Consider the following 19,268-nt stretch of genomic DNA (forward strand, 5'->3'; position numbering starts at 1 on the left):
AGTTTGTGCTTGTGATTCAGATGTGTGTGCGGCACACAAAACAGCGCACACGTTCTTTATGTTCTTAAATGGATTAAAATCCCATTCAAATTTGAACACAGGAATCGTTAAGCGGAATCAAAATGCATGTGTCTTATCAAATTTGGAACTAGTTCTCGATACCCAACCCTATTTATATGACATTATACATAGGCAAGATGAAATGAAAATGCCATCCTCTTCAGAGATGCATTAATACAAAAACACCCACACCACGTTTTGACTTTGAAACGTGCAGCGCTTGTCACATTAAGTCATATGATGATTCTTCTTGCCCTCTCCAAATTTAAGACCTCTTGAAATCATAATTCAGACTTTTCGACACATGCACAGTACCAGTAGACTCGTTCTGTCTCAACATTCACCTCACGCCTGTGCTGTTGTACGCGGACCGTCCGTACATTAACGAAAATTGGGTTGCACACAGGCGGTGTGCGGACATCCATGGACACTTCTGATGACGAAAATTGCATCAGGGGGACAGTGTGCAGACCGTCACTGGGCTTTAGAGGGAACATTGGATGTACCCACAACTAAACTTCACATTTTGAGCAAAGAAGATTAACAATATTTCAGAAAAAATAAAGAATTTATAAATTGGTCTCTAATTTTGATCTCCACTGCAGTTTGTTTCAAGCTCACCTTTGTTTATCAGCACTGCAAAAACACAGATGAAGCAGCAACTAGAGAAAAAGAAAGAAACATGTTCCTGACAACAAATTTTGACTTTCTGTGATATCGTGATCACGATATCATGAAATACTCTCACAACAGTCAAGCAGCCTCTGTTTTATGAATACTCTGATTTCGGACATACTACTCTATTTTTCACGTAGGAGAGACCGGGGATGGTTGTAACATTTTTTGTTTGAGCATCAGTAACTCAGTGTCTGTTTGTGCTAGATGTCTTGAATTTGATACATGGTAGCCACATTTGTCTACTACAATTAGAACTCACTCAGATGTGTGCTGCATAATCGCAGATTATATGAGTTCATGTCAAATGCAAAGAGTGCTGTTGTTACAATCCACCCCGCTGCTGGGGTGAGTTGTAACACTAGCTGGGGATAGATGTAACAATGAGATGTAATTTGTGATCTTCACTTTAGAATACTGATCCAAATAATTAGTAATTCCTTCTGAAGAATTCAGTAATACTTGAGTCATTACTAGTGGGTTACCGTGACCTTTACTTTAGAGTTAATTATACATTATGTATTATTCATATTAATTATGAACCTGTGTAGTTCTTAGGGAGGTATGAAAAAAAATAATAGTTACTGATTAGCTAATAGTGAACTACCACATTCGACTAAACACTATTACTTACTAATTCATTAATCAGAGTTGCTTGTTAGTTGCTAGTAGTTACTAGAGTGCTAATATCGCGTTACTCATGTGTTCTTGTGTAGTTATTCATTAATGATGGAACATTATTCTAAAGTGTTACCCAAAATGCTAATGCTAATCAAATCAAAAGAAAATGTATTTCCCTGCACATGAACCTGAATGATTGATATTTCGAATCGTTAAAAGTATTAATGACGTCCAAAAGGTATCCATGTTATTACTAGTTTAAATATAGTGTATTTATTCACGCCACGCCAAACTCACAAAGTCCACGAAACTGAAACTACAGCATGTCCGTGTTCGCGAAGCATATCATTAAAAAAATAATTCAACTTACCCGATAATCATGGTAAAATAAATAGTCTTAATATATATTGTAATAAAATATAACGCATACTACATCTAAAATATTACTTTTCTCAAAGAACAGAAAGTACACTGTGTGGCGCATGCGCGGCCTCGGCTGTGTTCCCTCAAAGTACCGCGAGAGCGATTTGAATACGAAACCATTTGCGCGGTAATTGTTCTCGCGATACTTTGGTCGAACACGCCTAATATTTAAAACATTATTTTTCATTTTATTTTGATCGTGAAAGAGGCCATTTTGATCTTGCGATTCATCTGAAGTTAATTATTATTATTATTATTATTATTTTAAGATATTTGGATGGATTAGAAGGGGTAGTGCCATTTGTGAAAGGGATGAAAAGTTGTGAGGGATATACCAAATGTTCAGCTGAAAAACTAAAACACTTTTCGTTAGACAAAAACTTTATACAGTGGGAGACAATGTCAAGACTGTAACGCTACATTCGAAATCATATTTTGTATAGTACGTACTACATTTGGCTTACTGTTAAAAATGTTAAAACTGTTAACAGTTTTTAACAACTGCGTTCTATATTGTATGAATGAATGAAATTTGGACGTACTACATCTGTCATATTGTCATTGTCATGTGACTTTTGGCATCAGTTGCATCACTTCACTGCCAATCATAAATCTGTCCCGTGGACTCATGGGAACATTTTCGAACGTGCACTTCAGTATCTCAGAGGAAGTAGTAGCTAGGTCATACAGCTACTTTTCGCCAACTGTTACAACTATGAATACCATGAATTCGGACTTACTGTTCAGCTCACATACTATTTTTCACCTACTATATAGCATGGACGTAGGCATATTTGAACGCAGGGTAAGTCTATCCCTCACAGACTCATGTTCATTTGTGTTAAATTCAATATGTTGTCTAATGTGAATAAGGTCTATTCTCCTGCCCTCCACCAACTGCTTTCATGATTATGTCGATAAAACTTTGTGTCGACCATTAAATACATTCAAACTTCCATTGATTCATGATGACTACACAATAAGATCAGATGCTTCCTTAACCGCTTGAAATGTTCAAAAACATTAAATCATGGCTCCGCTTCTGTTTACCACTGAACAAAGAACTTCACCAAGTGTATATCGAGGCCTTTAGCATTTTCTTGTGACTGAACTACTGTCATGTAGTTCATGCAGTGATGCAGCTGGATAGGTGTGAAATCCTTTGTCCTTCATCAACGCCTACTGTTTTCTGAACTGATGACTTTCTTAAGCAAATCATGTAATCTTACTTACTCATGTAAGTAACTGATTAAATTTACGAATAATTTTTGTAATCCTTTTTATTTCACCAGTATGAAAACATGTAAGGATGCCTAGTCCAGATATGACAGAGATATGATTGGAGACAGTGACGGACTGCAGAGACTTGTTCAGTATAAGTAATGCTGAAGATTGAGTAGAAGATCAGGAGTTTTCAACATATGATGAAAAGCTTGTAAAAGTCAATTTCTGTGTCAGGTGTCTTGGATATGCTTAAGTAAATTTGATATTTGACAAATATCTGGTGCACGTTTAATATCGTTCACATGCACTGTTAGACATTTCAAGGGTTTTTACAGTAACTTACTGGCAACAAGTTACTGTAATTAAGATTTACAGTAGCAAACTGTATTTGATTTATCAGTATACTACTGTAATTCATTTATTTTAATATAGATTTCATTAGATTTTATCATTTTTATATAGAATTCATTTTATTTTTAGTCTACATAGGTACTACTGGCATTCAATTAAAACAGACACAATTTTTACAAAATATCAAATTCTTTATTTAAAACATTGCATGTATAACACTTAAAAATACAGACTTCCAATGCTGGAACAGTGCATCTTCACCATTTCTCCTGTCTTAGGACGTTTTGCAGTGCATTATGTTGTGTCCTCTGGATTCATCCTCACAAAGAATCTTTAGGCAACAGAAACATAATGGGGAAAAAAAAACAAGCAGCCAAAGAATACAGAGCCCTCTGCAAAACCCAGGTGCTGCTCCAAAACGTGGCCCCCATCTTTGCTCACCATCCACTTTGACAGAAATGTCTTCTCTGAAAAACAAGATGTAGAAATAGCACACTTTTAAAAGGCAAACCTCATATAGAATACACAAATCTCTCAAAACCATAGTTGTTCTCTTACCATGAATTATCAGTCTCGGGGTGGCTGGCATGTCCATGTCTTTATTGATGCTTCATTGCAGTTGCCTTTAAAACACAAATACAAAAAAAAAAAAAAAAAAATGCAGTAAATCTTAAATTCCATTAAAAACTATAACAAACTAATTCTAAAACTAGAACGGCAGCTAGCCATGAAACTAGTTTAACCTAGCTAACATACGATTTTATTTTCTCAGGCTACAGCGCAACTCGACAACAGACAACAATATAGAACCCATTATATATATATCTACAGTGGATGCGGACAGTAATGTGATGCCCCGGTATATTTCTGATGTACAGATGTACTCCAAGCGCATTCGTATTTATATCAAAATATTTAAACAAAACATATTAATATTATTGGGGAACCATGATGATCAGGTATGTTTGATGAATTCTGAATGAAATGCTATTTAGACAAACACGCCTCAACAAGTTATCGAGGGCCTGGTTAGCATGCTTGTCCGGCCTGTTTGTTTTCTTTTCAAACACTTCATTTAAACTAGAATTAAGAGGGAAATCTTTTAATCATCATTAATACATTATTAATTTATCATTAATCAACAATCAAGAGATTTATGTCCAGGCAAATAGCTACAATTCTTATTTTGTCTTTAGCAGTTAGCAACAGCAGTGTATCATCTTGAATCTGATTGCTTGTGCAGGTTTATTTGATTGTGATTTGATTTGTCTAGTCTTATGGTCTGTTCAAGGTATTTAATGTTTTGTCTGTAGGGTAAGATGGGTGTTTTACAGCATTTCGTTGTAAACTGGTGTATTGTCACAATTTAGTTAAAGATAGAGACATAAAATGACAGAATCTTGTGAATTATTATACAGTATGCCATATTATTACATTGTATTATTTTTATATTATATTTTAAGATTATATATTTTTATGTTTATATTTTTTAATTGACAACCAAGTGTCATGATCTACTGCTTTTTTTCTTTTTTTCTTCTTTTCCTGCAGTTGCAGCTTCGTCTGTATGTTTGCAGTGCTGATAAACAAAGGTGAGCACAAAACAAACTACATTTGACAGGTAAATTCATGCAGCATGTATAAATGTGAGATTATGTGTTAATAATTACAGTTTGTGTGATTTCAGTGAGTCTGCAGGTCACAGTAGAGGCTGTTTTCGGTGGTTCTGTTGTCCTGCCGTGTTCTTCAGCTGAACATGATCTTAAACTTCAAGACGTTGATGTGTTTTGGAGACACAATGGCAGCAAGATTGTGTTTGATATAATCAAGGGTGAAGATTCACTAGAGAATCAGGGCCAATGGTACAAGAACAGAGCTGAAACTTTCCCTGAAGAGTATGTGAGAGGAAACTTCTCCATCAAACTCTCTGGTCTCACTCACGCTGATGCTGGAAAATACATCTGCCTCATCACCCCCTCAGATGAACAGGAGACAGTAGAGCTGATCATCAACGGTGAGTGAAAATAGCTGCATGATGTTTTTAATCTAAAGTTTTATACTTTAAAATCTAAATAGACTAAATGATTGATCCAATATTAGCTCACAAGTGATGTTTCAGTCTGAAAGCTGCTGTATATAAATGATATGGATCTGTTGTCTTCATCACAGTGCAGTAATATTGTTTTCTCTCAGACTTGTTTGTTGCAGAAACAACAACAGAAAAAGGAAACAAATCCACTGATCAAGAAACCAGACGTTTCTTTGGATCCCGGTTGTCATTCTATTAACCATAATACTGGGTTTACTTTTCTTTCTAATTATCTTTAGAAAAAAGATCCCAAGCTGCCTTATGTCATGTGAACATGGCCTGGGTTCAGACGCTCATGAGGTTGTGAGCCCTGTCCCATAAATCAGTAACTGCTGATGATCGTGATGAAGCAGCTAAAGCAGGTGAATGACACAGATGTGCAGCTTGGTGCTCCTGCAGCAATTGCGTGAAGTTGGTGCTTTTATTGTTGCTGCCGCAGTGAGTGTGTTACTGTATTTTCCTTATGTCCACACTTTAAGGCTAGCTAGCAGTTTGGACTGACTTGGTCATATATGATTTTGGGCAAATTAAAGCAGATTCCCAAAATTTCTCAGCATTTTTAAAAATGATTGTAAGCTCGCAAGGTACTCTACTTATTAAGTTGCTATAGAGAGCCTACAATAATTGTTTAACAGTTGTTGGGATGAATTTTGTTGAGAAACTGAATACTGAACCATTATTTTTCATATCTGTAAGTTATGACAAGAAGGTCAGGCTATCAATATATGCAGTTGACTATCATAGTAGCTTGAAGCCACAATAAATGAACCTTGAACCGAAAAGAGTTTTCAAACAAAATGACATGCAGTACCCGTAGTAAAACAAGAATCCATATTGTTTAACTTTCTAGAAATATGCTTCATTTGCATAACATCACATTTGACAAGGTTCACAAATCAGTGTGTATGTTGGTAATATTGCCAGTACTACGCTGATCTTCTTGCCTTTAAATAGCCTACTGTTAGTCAAAACAACACTGACGCTGGTACTTATACCTGTTCATAACATTTATATATATATATATATATATATATATATATATATATTTGTCTTTCATTTGTTATTCATAGATTTATTTATTTTTTTGGATTGTTTGATGTTTTGATGTCATTAGTGTCATTCGCACTGATAAAGGATCACCTGTAACCAAAGGCTCAATATGTGTAGGCCCATTTCCACCACATAAAAAAATAAATAAAAATCATGCTTTGGTAAATTATAATTATGAGATTAAATAGTCGAAACTGTGAGGTAAAAAGTAATATATAATCCAAATTGAGATAAAAAGAAATTAAGCTATGAGAAGTAAGAGCTGATCTAGTCTTAATACTGAAAAACACCGTCAAACTCTAATTTTTGCAAATGTATGTCATACTTTTGACCTTTTTTTTTTTTGTCAATTTCGACTTTGTCATAATTGTGATATGAAAGCTTTTTATTTAGTTTTTGTGTATGGTGTAAATGGGCTTCTGTGGCTCAGTGATGCAGCTCAAGATTCATCCACGTATAATAACGGAGCTAAAGCACAACGCGCATAATTATCAAACTTTAATGTTTCTCCGCAAGTGCTATGCTGTAAATTATTATCAAAAGTTACATATTGCAGCTTTAATAACTATTTTTATATTTTGTACTGTTTGATGACTTTTTTATCACTTTTATGTAAAGTGCTTTTAAACACCAGTGAATATGAAAAGTGCTATATTAATAAATGTTGCCTTGCCTCTCCACTTTGGAAAGTTGCATTTAGCTGAATTCTTTACAGCTTTCTGCAGCAAAATACACTTGTGTTGTTATATTCTTGCCTTATGCACTTCATTCTTATTGAATAACAGATGAGGTCTTGAAACATGGAAACGAGAACATTTTTTTGGCTGAAGTTGAAGTAAAATGAGCCGTACAATATATTGCTGCCTTAACAGTTTTGTACTGCAAGTGTTTGTGCTTTTCAATTAGACATATTTTGTATTGGACCATATGTTAGTCAACATATTCATACTGAAAACTTTTTATTTTGTTAAAATCTACTTCAATATTCTCAGGTATTTACATAGCATTGTGTTTCATTTTATACTGATGTAAACTTTAAGACGCAATAAAATGTTTAAATGAAATGGCATCTGTCAGAATTTTTTTTTTTTTTTTTTTTTTTACACTCTTTACTAAAATCATATATCACATTTATTTATTAATTTAGTAGACATTTGCATGCAAAGCAGCGTTTCTCATAAATGTCTCAGCCAAACAATTCCATTATGTTTACTTCTTGTTCACATGACTGTCACATGGTTTCTGGTAAAGCAAAAAAAAAAAAAAAAAAACCTTAAACAAACAATTGATTATTCTCAACAATCATATTACAATGTGGATATTATTACATATAAAAATTGATAATGATATTCTGAAAACAACAAAATATGTTGTGCAAAATATGCAGAATGCAGTTTTAAAACGTTTAATGGGGTTGTAATTAACTTGAAACAGAAATCTGTCATATGTGTTGTACTAACATCATAAAAAAAAAAAGAATAAAACAACAACAAAACTATTTACAGTTCAAGTTAGTTAACAACTCTCTCTTCATCTGAACTTGTAAGTCCATGTATAGTTTCTATATTTCATTTGAGGATGCCAGTATCGCATCCCAGAGCTACCGTTTCAAGGTATACTGCCGTCCACCTCTCATAGATCTTCCTTTTAAGGATGTCACAGGTTCTCAATAGGATTGAGGTCAGGGGATGATGGTGGCCTCACCATGAGATATATATATTTTTTATGCCTATTGCAGCCAGGGTGTCAATAATGTTTTTTGCAGCACACATTGTCCTGCATGAAAATTGTTGTCCTTCAGAAGGCATGGTAACTCTTATTACACCATAGCAGAAAATGGTCAGTTATGAACTCTACATATCTAGCAGAGGTCACTTTGACACCCTCAAAGACTCTAAAGAGACATTTCATCTCACTTCCCAGTATTCCTGCCCACATTATCAACCGCTGCCTCTTTACTGATGCACAACTGTTGAACTGTCAGATTCTGGTTCTCATATTGCATGAGAACTATGGCCTGCTTAGTAGTGTAGTAGAATCTCTTTAAGGTTTCCCTTTTACCATCCCTGATCATTTTGGTACATAAGTGAGATCCCTATTGGTGCCCTCTTCCCGGCCTCACAACTTAGACACTCAAAACTTAAACAGCAACATTTCTAAGGAATAAGCTATCTCTTAATAAGCATTGAAATTATTCACTAACATTAATCATTTAATACAAAAACATGGATTTGCATTCACTATATTTTTTGTACTAATAATATGTCAAACTGAAGGCAAATATAATGTTTTCATAATATAATAACAATGAACAAGAATAGATGAAAGCAAAAAATAAAAAATATAAAAAATTTCAGAATGCAACTGAATGAAAAAAAAAACATGTAACACAACCACCTGGATGTAGCTGGAATTTCTGCATTCTTTTTGTGTTCTTACTTTAACGAAACAAAACCAACGACAAGACAGTGTGTTCACACCATACCAGCCCACTCACCTGCACTTCTGGTTTGATAACAATCCTCCTGAGTTTCTCCTCTCATCTGATTGAGGATATCACAGTCACTTCACAGCATTCACGCAGTCTGTCAGGATGAAGATGAAGATGAGAGAGAGGAACTGTGAGGCAGATAAAAAAATATATAAAAATCTAAATGCAGGTATCTTTACATATGTTTTTTGTTTGATAAACTGCATCTGTTGGTGTTGTAAATATCAAGCAACAAAATTTGAAATGTATTTCCTGGAAAATCCAGAGTGTATTCACTCGTTTTCAGCTCTGCGATCTTGTCCTGCTCTTTCAGTTACAAAAAAACTGAAGTCAGAACACGATAATGTATCAAGACTCAGTGACAGCGGGAACATATAAAACATCATTCATTGAAATTATTCACTCAAGGATCAAAAATACGAAAATTTGACGAAAAAAAGCTGGACTCTCGCATTCATGTAAGTACAACTGATTAAATGTACTTATTATTTTGTTTAATGCTTTTCATTTTACTAATATGAAAACATGTTAAGGATGCCTATAGCTACCTGCTGAAAAGATATAGAGCCCGTGATTATGTTGGTCAGAAGAGAGAAAAATGTCAAATTTGCCATAATTTCCTCAGCTGTTGTATTAGAAACCCCCACACAGCAGCCTTAACTATATTTTCTGAAATTTAGTTTCAAAGTAAAATAACAGAAAGTATAGTGTTATAAACGTACATTCAAGAAAATAAAAGAAAATATAAAAAACTTTGCTAGATTTACAATATTAATTGGAGACAGTGACGGACGGCAGAGACTTGTTCAGTATAACTAATGATGAAGACTAAGTAGATGTTCAAGAGTTTTCTACGTGTGATGAAAAGCTTGTGAAAGTCAACTTCTGTCTCAGCTGTCTTGGATAAACTAAAGTAAATTTAAGTATGATTAACAATATCTGGTGCGTGTTTCATATCGTTCACATGGTAGTGTTGACGTCACTTACGTCTGATGACATCAGCACGCATGGTGTACTGAAACAGAAGAGTTTACGATACTGTCCCTTGTTTGAAAAAGAAGTATTTAATCCTAATTTCAGACATATTTATATCAAAATATTTAAACAAAACATATTAATATTATTGGGGAACCATGATGATCAGGTATGTTTGATGAATTCTGAATGAAATGCTGTTTAGACAAACACGCCTCAACGAGTTATCGAGGGCCTGGTTAGCGTGCTTGTCCGGCCTGTCGTGTTTTTTTCTTTCAAACGCTTCACTTAAACTAGAATTAAGAGGGAAATCTTTTAATCATCATTAATACATTATTAATTTATCATTAATCAACAATCAAGAGATTTATGTCCAGGCTACAATTCTTATTTTGTCTTTAGCAGTTAGCAACAGCAGTGTATCATCTTGAATCTGATTGCTTGTGCAGGTTTATTTGATTGTGATTTGATTTGTCTAGTCTTATGGTCTGTTCAAGGTATTTAATGTTTTGTCTGTAGGGTAAGATGGGTGTTTTACAGCATTTCGTTGTAAACTGGTGTATTGTAACATTTCAGTTAGAGACGGAGACATACAGTAAAATGACAGAATATTGTGAAAGTGATATGAATTACACTATGATATGCCATATTATTACATTGTATTATTTTTATATTATATTTTAAGATTATATATTTTTATGTTTATATTTTTTAATTGACAACCAAGTGTCATGATCTACTGCTTTTTTTCTTTTTTTCTTCTTTTCCTGCAGTTGCAGCTTCGTCTGTATATTTGCAGTGCTGATAAACAAAGGTGAGCACAAAACAAACTACATTTGACAGGTAAATTCATGCAGCATGTATAAATGTGAGATTATGTGTTAATAATTACAGTTTGTGTGATTTCAGTGTGTCTGCAGGTCACAGTAGAGGCTGTTTTCGGTGGTTCTGTTGTCCTGCCGTGTTCTTCAGCTGAACATGATCTTAAACGTCTAGACACTGAAGTGCACTGGAGACACAATGGCAGCAAGATTGTGTTTGATATAATCAAGGGTGAAGTTTCACTAGAGAATCAGGGCCAATGGTACAAGAACAGAGCTGAAACTTTCCCTGAAGAGTATGTGAGAGGAAACTTCTCCATCAAGCTCTCTGGTCTCACTCACGCTGATGCTGGACAGTACATCTGCCTCATCACCCCCTCAGATGAACAGGAGACAGTAGAGCTGATCATCAACGGTGAGTGAAAACAGCTGCATGATGTTTTTAATCTAAAGTTTTATGCTTTAAAATCTAAATAGACTAAATGATTGATCCAATATTAGCTCACAAGTGATGTTTCAGTCTGAAAGCTGCTGTATATAAATGATATGGATCTGTCGTCTTCATCACAGTGCAGTAATATTGTTTTCTCTCAGACTTGTTTGTTGCAGAAACAACAACAGAAAAAGGAAACAAAACCACTGATCAAGAAAATCAAGAAACCAGACCAGACCGTGTCGAGAAATCGTGGCTTTGGATCCTGGTTGTCATTCTTTTAACCATAATACTGGGTTTACTTTTCTTTCTAATTATCTTTAGAAAAAAGATCCCAAGCTGCCTTATGTCAGGTGAACATGGCCTGGGTTCAGACGCTCATGAGGTTGTGAGCCCTGTCCCATGTTATGAATAAGTAACTGCTGATGATCGTGCTGAAGTAGCAGATGTGCAGCTTGGCGCACTGACAGCAATTACATGAGCTTTCGCGCTAAACAAGAAGAAAAAAGGAAACGGGAACATTTTTAGCTGAGGTTAAAAGAAAATGAGGCTGTCAATATGATGCTGCCTTAACAGTTCTGTACTGCAAGTGTTATATATGTATATATGTGACCCTGGACGACAAAACCAGTCATAAGTGTCAATTTTTCAAAATTGAGATTTATACATCATCTGAAAGCTGAATAAATAATCTTGCCATTGATGTATGGTTTGTTGGGATCGGACAATATTTAGCAGAGATACAACTATTTGGAAATCTGGAATCTGAGGGTGCAAAAAAAATCTAAATATTGAGAAAATCACCTTTAAAGTTGTCCAAATTAAGTTCTTAGCAATGCATATTACTAATCAAAAATGAAGTTTTGATATATTTATGGTAATAAATTTACAAAATATCTTCATGGATCATGATCTTTACTTAATATCCTAATGATTTTTGGCATAAAAGAAAAATTTATCATTTTGAAACATACAATGTTGTTTTGGCTATTGCTACAAATATACCCCAGCGACTTAAGACTGGTTTTGTGCTCCAGGGTCACATATATGTTAATATGTAGTGTGACATATTCATACTGAAAATGTATTATTTTGTTCAAATCTGCTTCAGTATTCTCAAGTATTTACAGAGTATTGTGTTTCATTGTATACTGATTGTATACTTTAAGACCCAATAAAATGTTTAAATGTAATGGCACCTGTCAGTGTTTTTTTTTTTTGTGTTTTTTACACTTTTTACTAAAATTGTATTACATTTAATAATTTAGTAGACATTTTCTGTTTCTGCCACGGGACTCGCATCACGAGGCAACTAGGAATCACTCAAGCTTCAATCCTGATCTGACCCTCACGAAGACCTGAGAAGAGATGATGCCGACCCCCCAGAGGTCCTCAGATGATGCCAAACCTCTGACAACATACAAAACCACCAAATTTTGCTGTAAATTTAATCACAACCTATAATCCTTGCAGTTAATAGTGTTCACCGTCTGTTTGATTACATGTAATTTAACTAACTAAATGATTTTCACTATATCACTAATAACATACTCCTAAATATAATATATATAGAAATATGTAAAGCTGATTTGCAATGATTTGTATTGTGAAATCAGTGAAAAGTGTGCTGCTCAACAGTGGCTTTTATGTAGCTGGCCTTTCAACACCATTGATTTGTCTGACAGAAGGTTTTCGTAATATGTCTGACCAAGTTCTTCTGTGTTTTAAATCATCACAAATCTATATCTATTTAGTTTTTGTGAAACATTAGTTGTTTTCATGCATTTTACAAGACATTGCACTAGTTTGTCTAGACATCGTCATCCTCAGAAAGATCTTTCTTCCTCTGCATATTGCATAATAACTGTGACCTGCTTAATAATGTAGAGCAACTTCTTTAAAGTTTCTCTTTAACCACCTCTGACCTTGGCACCCTATGGGCAAGAGCTCTGTTGGTGCTTTTGGGATGACTTCTGGTTTCCTGTCCCAAACCTGTCTTCAGAAACAAAAAGGCCATTTGGATTACCTCAAAGCACAGAAGGGCTGATTGTGTGTATGTTGGGGGTCTGCTAATTGTCACGGTGGAGCAGGGGCGGTTCTAGACCACAGTAACTGGGGGGGGGGCAGACAGGGGCCACTTGTGCTTTTAGGGGGCAGAATTTTAAAATTCATCCTAACCTACTTTAAGTATTATTCATTCAGTCATTTTTCACCATGTCATGTATCATTGCAATCTCTAACATTTTCAACTAAAATTTATAAATCATCATGTTTCATTTATTTTGACAAATAATCTGGTATGTCAGGGGCATCATTTTTGAGAGGGCACGAGCGGGGGTCTCATGCTTGTCATATGACACACAGCAGCCACAATACCACTGTATAACTGATATAGGCTCATGTATTATTTATTTTTTATTCGAAATATTCCCAATCATGAAATATCTCGATTCTCAAATATGTGTAAGTAAATGCATTTTGCACCTTTATAGACAGAAGGGGGTCTCATGCTTGTCATATGACACACAGCAGCCACAATACCACTGTATAACTGATATAGGCTCATGTATTATTTATTTTTTTATTCGAAATATTCCCAATCATGAAATATCTCGATTCTCAAATATGTGTAAGTAAATGCATTTTGCACCTTTATAGATTATGTTAGTTGATCTATAATGGGCGATAGGAAAAATAGCCTAATAGTGTAATATTAACTTTGCATAAAAATCCGTCTTTTTACTTAAGTACCAAGTAGAATGAGTGTCATACCATAAACATATAATACGACTGAGTTTGTATTTTATGTGGATTTAATAAAAACATTGTAAGTTACTAATTAGTCTAACACTTTCATTGTACAAAAAGAGCAATGCACGTTTAACAAAGAACATTTTCACTTCAGTCCAGCGAGTTCAAGCACTCTCAAAAACTCCCATAATAATCTCTAAAGCTGTTTACACTGTGAAATTAATATCTTACTTACATTCGTACATCTTCACTTTGTTATTTCTGAGGAGAGAATTCAGTCAGCGAGCGCGCGCGGTGACGAAATAGCGGCGCTTCGGCGGTGACTCATCTGAACGCTTCTGATTGGTCCTTGCATTCATAAGCTCAACAGAATCGTATGTGATTGGTTATAATGCGCAGCGCTTTAAAAACGTGTGTGTCTCTGGCTCTGTGCCAGCCAGCGAACGCAGATTTGAATTTAATAGCTGTTTTTCTTTTTATATAGTTTAATGGACAAACTGCGCATTTCACCCAAAATTATTTAGTGTGATATGATTCCAAATTTAGAGGGGCCAAGCTTGTTGACAGGGGGGCACTGCATATGCAAATGGTTTGATTTTGCATGGAAGGTATTTCTTGGAAGAATAGTGCTTTATGTTAAATAATGTTATCAGTGGTTTTCTTAGCCAAGCAAATCGTATTAGATATATTCCCTCTTACATGCTTGTTTCCTCATGAGGACGAACAACAGATTTTGTAGTCTATATTGCCATCTTTGTGGGGACATTTTGTCCCCATAATGTAGGGTATACCTGAAACAAACAAACACACACACACACACACACACTGTCCATATCAGCCTATATAATACAAAAACACAATACAATGCTGTAATACATACAATACAAAAGGCTTGCGTTCATGGACTAATATGTTAAACTGAAGGTATTAGCGTTAGCATAACATGATAACAATGAACAAGAATAGATAAAAAAAATAAAAATAAAAAAGTTCAGAAGAATCCAACTGAATGAAAAGAAACAAGCAACACACAACCCTTGTTTGCTCAACAGTAATGTCTGAAAGGGGGATTCATGACAAGGCTGCATGTTTGGGATCTGCATGAAAGAGGATGTAGCTGGAATTTCTGCATTATTTTCATATTCTTACATTGACCACAAACAAAACCAATGACGAGACAGTGTTTTCACATCAAACCAGATACTCACTCGCTCTTCTGCCCCAAATAAATCATTTTTATTATCTATCTTTATATCCATCTATAATTTATAAACAGCCTCATTGAGACTAGAGCATTAGTGGTGAACTTTTTATTATTATTATTATTATTAAAAACTTTTAAACTTTTATATTTATATAAAAAATGTATTCATCTTTCACACACTAGTGACCTTTAAAAAAAATAAAAAAATTAAAAAAAATTTAAAAATTACCTCAAGCATCCTTCCTAAAGCAGCCCTTAATTTGTCCTTACAAAAGGTATCAGGTGTGATCCAAATAATAATAATAATAATAATAAATGTCATATCACTGACTTTGATCAAATAAAATAAAATAAAATAAAAATATCAATTTATGCATTTTATTGTGATTTTTGGTGTTTAAAAATTTTTATTTACCTCTAAAAGTACCATATTTTATGTAAAATATGCTTAGTTTTATGTTATATTTAATACTTATTTTACTTCCAAATAGTCAAAACCTAAACGTTTGGTGATTTTGGCACATGATGGTATAGAAATATCAAATTATTAAAAATATCAAGTCGATATATGGCTGTAGTACTCAATGGCTGCATATAGGCTATAATCTACAAACCACAAGGATAAAAGCCACAAAGATTTTATCACAAGTTAAAATTGTATAATTAAAAAACAAACAAACAAATAAACAAAAAAACATTGTGTTGGGTGAGACTTAGTTTACAATATGCTTACAGACAAATCTGACCATTCTATAAGGAAAAGACGAAATAGGAGACAGAGTAATCATTTATTCTTGTCAACACCACTCCTTACAGTAAATATGAAACATCATATAATGCCATCAGGTTCCTCCTCTGAAAACTGAATCTGTGGTTAAGAACCAGCCTGATGAGAACAGACTCCAAAAACAATCTGAACACATGATAACACACGACAAAAACACACACAATACAAAAGACTCAGCTCGTGGAACCTGCTGAAAAAGACTAGACTAACAAGTTGACCGAGCCTTTTAATTATTTTTATACTGGCACAGCCTTTGTTTAGCTGGTGGACTCGACTTAGTCACTGACTATTATCTTTCTCGTAATTCTGGATGATCAAGGAAATGTTGGTTAACTTGGTTATTATAGTTAATCTATTTGTTTATCATTAATGACAGAGGAGAACTGATACAAACAGAATCGATTTCCAAGTGTCCAAAAATATCACGTTAACAGTGTTTACAGTCATTTGATCTGTCAGTGTAATGAAAATAAGCAACATCCATATGCAGAGTTTATTAATCAATATCAAACGAGCAGAAGCAGCTGCTGTGCTGAATATTGCTCCTTGTGTCAGTAGTAGGCTATACATTTATACAAAGCATCAATAAACAACACTGATATTAACAAAAGTGAAAGGGGGTTCGTAGCTTTGTCATAATTTGATTATAGGCTACTGTATTTTAAAATAATATTTATCTCACACACAAAAAAGGTTGAGGTTTATAAACTAGACTAATTGTTATCCAAACGTGTTAAAATGCAGAGAAATCAAATAAATTTTGAGCAGCACTTTAGATCCAAATAAACCATATACTTCTTGTAAAATCACTTTTTGATTTTTCACTGAACAACAACACTTAGAGACGAGAGACCAGACCCGAGACTGACAGACACAGAGCTCTATTCACAAACTGAACTCAAAGAAAACAGTGGACATTAATATTCAAAGGCTGTTTAATGGGATGTTTTGCTTTGAACATCATTTTGATCTTTCCTTGTTTTTTACCTTTAGACTAAAAATATGTAATACGATCAAACTTTCTTTTAGAATTATAAATGAAAGAACATGTGACACAAAACATGTAATGGTTATTTAAACAGTATTTTAATTGTTGCACATTCACAGAAATATAAACTTCAGTATCAAGTAAGAAGTTGCTTTACATGTTGTTAAATATGTATATTTACAAACAATCAGCATCATATCATGAAGTACGGCAGTGTTTATTCTGCAATGCTGCTGTTTCTAAACTGAGATACAAGTATAAATGTTTTATAAAACCTTCACTCGAGACAAAGGTGACAGACGCCGTCAAACGATCAACTGATCAAACCAGAGCAACACATTTCTGGTTTTGGTTTAACACTTCAGTTCAGTTTATCTGTGACCTTATTCAATTTCTGCACCTGAACAAAACTGAAAAACATAAAGCATTGTTTAATTTGTGTCTTTGTTCTGTTTCATTATTTGTGCTTTTGCTTGTAGTTTGTATATTTGTTCTTATTTTTAACTGACTGTTCACTTGTCTTCAGTAATGTTTTAAGTTTATATTTGTTAGGGTAGTAGTTTTTGCAGTGGTACCAAAATTGGAATCGAGAATTGTAAAACTAAAATGGTATCAAAAATTTTGGTGTCATATCCCTATATTAAAAACAAAGAAAACTACTATGTATTTATTTAGTTATTTAGTGCAAGGGCCAGCGGAAATGGAGGCAGGACAATTTAAAAAATAAAATAATTGGCCCGACTGGGCCAGTAGAAAAACTCCTTAACATTGAGCCCTGAATATTTTTTAAATCTGTAACAATATTATTATTATTATTATTATTATTATTATGTTCTTCTTTTTCTATTCTTATTTAAATAGAAGAGGAGAAGTGTATTGGATGTTTAGAATAACTATTTTTATGAGATAAAAGTTCATGCATGAAAAAAAAAAAATCCCACAACAGAACATTTTCCCCTTTATTAACAAATAGCAGCATTCAGCATATAATAGTAAGACTTAGCCATTAATATTAAACATCTAGCAGCCTTTGACCGCTTTAATTTATTGTTAATTTATTGTTACATACAAAAACCTTTTAAAGGCTAAATGCAAATGAACTTGTTACAAAAAAAAATAAATAAATATAAAAAAAACCATCAGACTTGTTAACTAAAGTAATATTTACCAATTAGTCTGACAATGATGCTTAATGCGTAGCCGATCTGTTTAAACTCCTAAACTGTCTTTTCTCTGGCTGCTAATGCTGGAAATATTAAATGTTATTCAGTGTTTAGTTTTATAGTTTGTGTATGCAAGTCATCAAGTTTTATTTCTAAACAATGCTCTAAATAATATTTTTTACTAGAAAAGTGTGACAACTAGCCCCAGTTGATTTTGTACTCTTGATTTTGTAAAACTATTTATTCTTCAGGAAAATCCACATCATATCCAAGAACATGTTATATAATCATACACAGATGCTGTTGACTTGACTATTTTTATAGAAAAGTCCCCTCGGCGCACTGAAAGAGTAATGAAGAAAACAATTAGCAGTTCAGCTGCAATTAACTAAAATTAATACGAAAAACAAAACAAAAAAAACAGCTCTTCTATAGTTTGTTGTATACTTATAGAAATAAAAACCTTTATAAAATAATAGTAATGATTTTTATTAATGATTTGAAGATTTTAAATGGTTTCATATATTTACCTTATTGTGCTTGTAATAGTTCTGTGTCTTGAAGCTGATATGTAACGTTTGTCTGCAGATCAGCATGAATGTGTTTTTCCAGCCGTTCTGTTTTTCCAAAAGCAGAAACTAAGAAAGAAACAGATAATTCAGAGAATTTTTAAACTGTAACAATATATGGAAACACAAACATACCAAACTAATCAAAAGACTAAGTAATGAAAAACATCTTCATCTATTTACTGCAGAAGAGCATCATATTGATATTTTCACAGACAGCACCGCTAGTGTTTATTTAATTTGCTCATTTAATTTAAGAATAACTCACGGATCAGCAGAATGAGCAGAAGTCCGTTCATCAGACCAGATATGATAATAATAATCTGATATTGTGTTTGATTCTGATAAATAAACTCCAGCACTGTATGATTGTGACACAGTTGAGCTGCTTCTGTAAAGAACATGTTCACGATCTGTTACTGTCAGACTTTACTGGAGCACAATGACAAAGATGCAGGTTTATAAAACTGAATTAAATATTGATCACTTATTTATCTCTATGTGGAGTGACCAATGAGACGCCTTATGTTTCTCTATAAATAACAAATAACATGTAATCTCACTGTTTCAGTTATTATAGGAATAAATGAACT

The 19,268-nt window shown here is 33.8% G+C and overlaps 1 protein-coding gene and 2 long non-coding RNA genes across 3 annotated transcripts; 2 read left to right on the plus strand and 1 right to left on the minus strand.

Annotated features, from left to right (window-relative positions):
- Positions 1 to 4,258: 4,258 nt before the first annotated feature.
- Positions 4,259 to 7,509, plus strand: LOC131530726 (ICOS ligand-like). The gene is made up of 3 exons (XM_058761161.1): positions 4,259 to 4,946; positions 5,042 to 5,368; positions 5,548 to 7,509. The coding sequence occupies exons 1-3, from the start codon at positions 4,922 to 4,924 to the stop codon at positions 5,640 to 5,642; spliced, it is 447 nt and encodes a 148-aa protein (XP_058617144.1). The 5' UTR covers positions 4,259 to 4,921; the 3' UTR covers positions 5,643 to 7,509.
- Positions 7,510 to 9,063: 1,554 nt separating this feature from the next.
- LOC131530754 (uncharacterized) lies at positions 9,064 to 12,405 on the plus strand. The gene is made up of 5 exons (XR_009268476.1): positions 9,064 to 9,153; positions 9,298 to 9,442; positions 10,733 to 10,773; positions 10,869 to 11,195; positions 11,375 to 12,405. It is a non-coding gene; the product is annotated as an uncharacterized LOC131530754 (long non-coding RNA).
- Positions 12,406 to 17,953: 5,548 nt separating this feature from the next.
- LOC131529788 (uncharacterized) lies at positions 17,954 to 19,058 on the minus strand. Its single transcript, XR_009268223.1, has 3 exons — positions 18,944 to 19,058; positions 18,637 to 18,744; positions 17,954 to 18,448 (listed from the first exon to the last, which is right to left on the minus strand). It is a non-coding gene; the product is annotated as an uncharacterized LOC131529788 (long non-coding RNA).
- Between the last annotated feature and the right edge of the window lie 210 nt (positions 19,059 to 19,268).

The sequence above is a fragment of the Onychostoma macrolepis genome, chromosome 22, assembly GCF_012432095.1.
Source record: "Onychostoma macrolepis isolate SWU-2019 chromosome 22, ASM1243209v1, whole genome shotgun sequence".
Taxonomy (NCBI): Eukaryota; Metazoa; Chordata; class Actinopteri; order Cypriniformes; family Cyprinidae; genus Onychostoma; species Onychostoma macrolepis.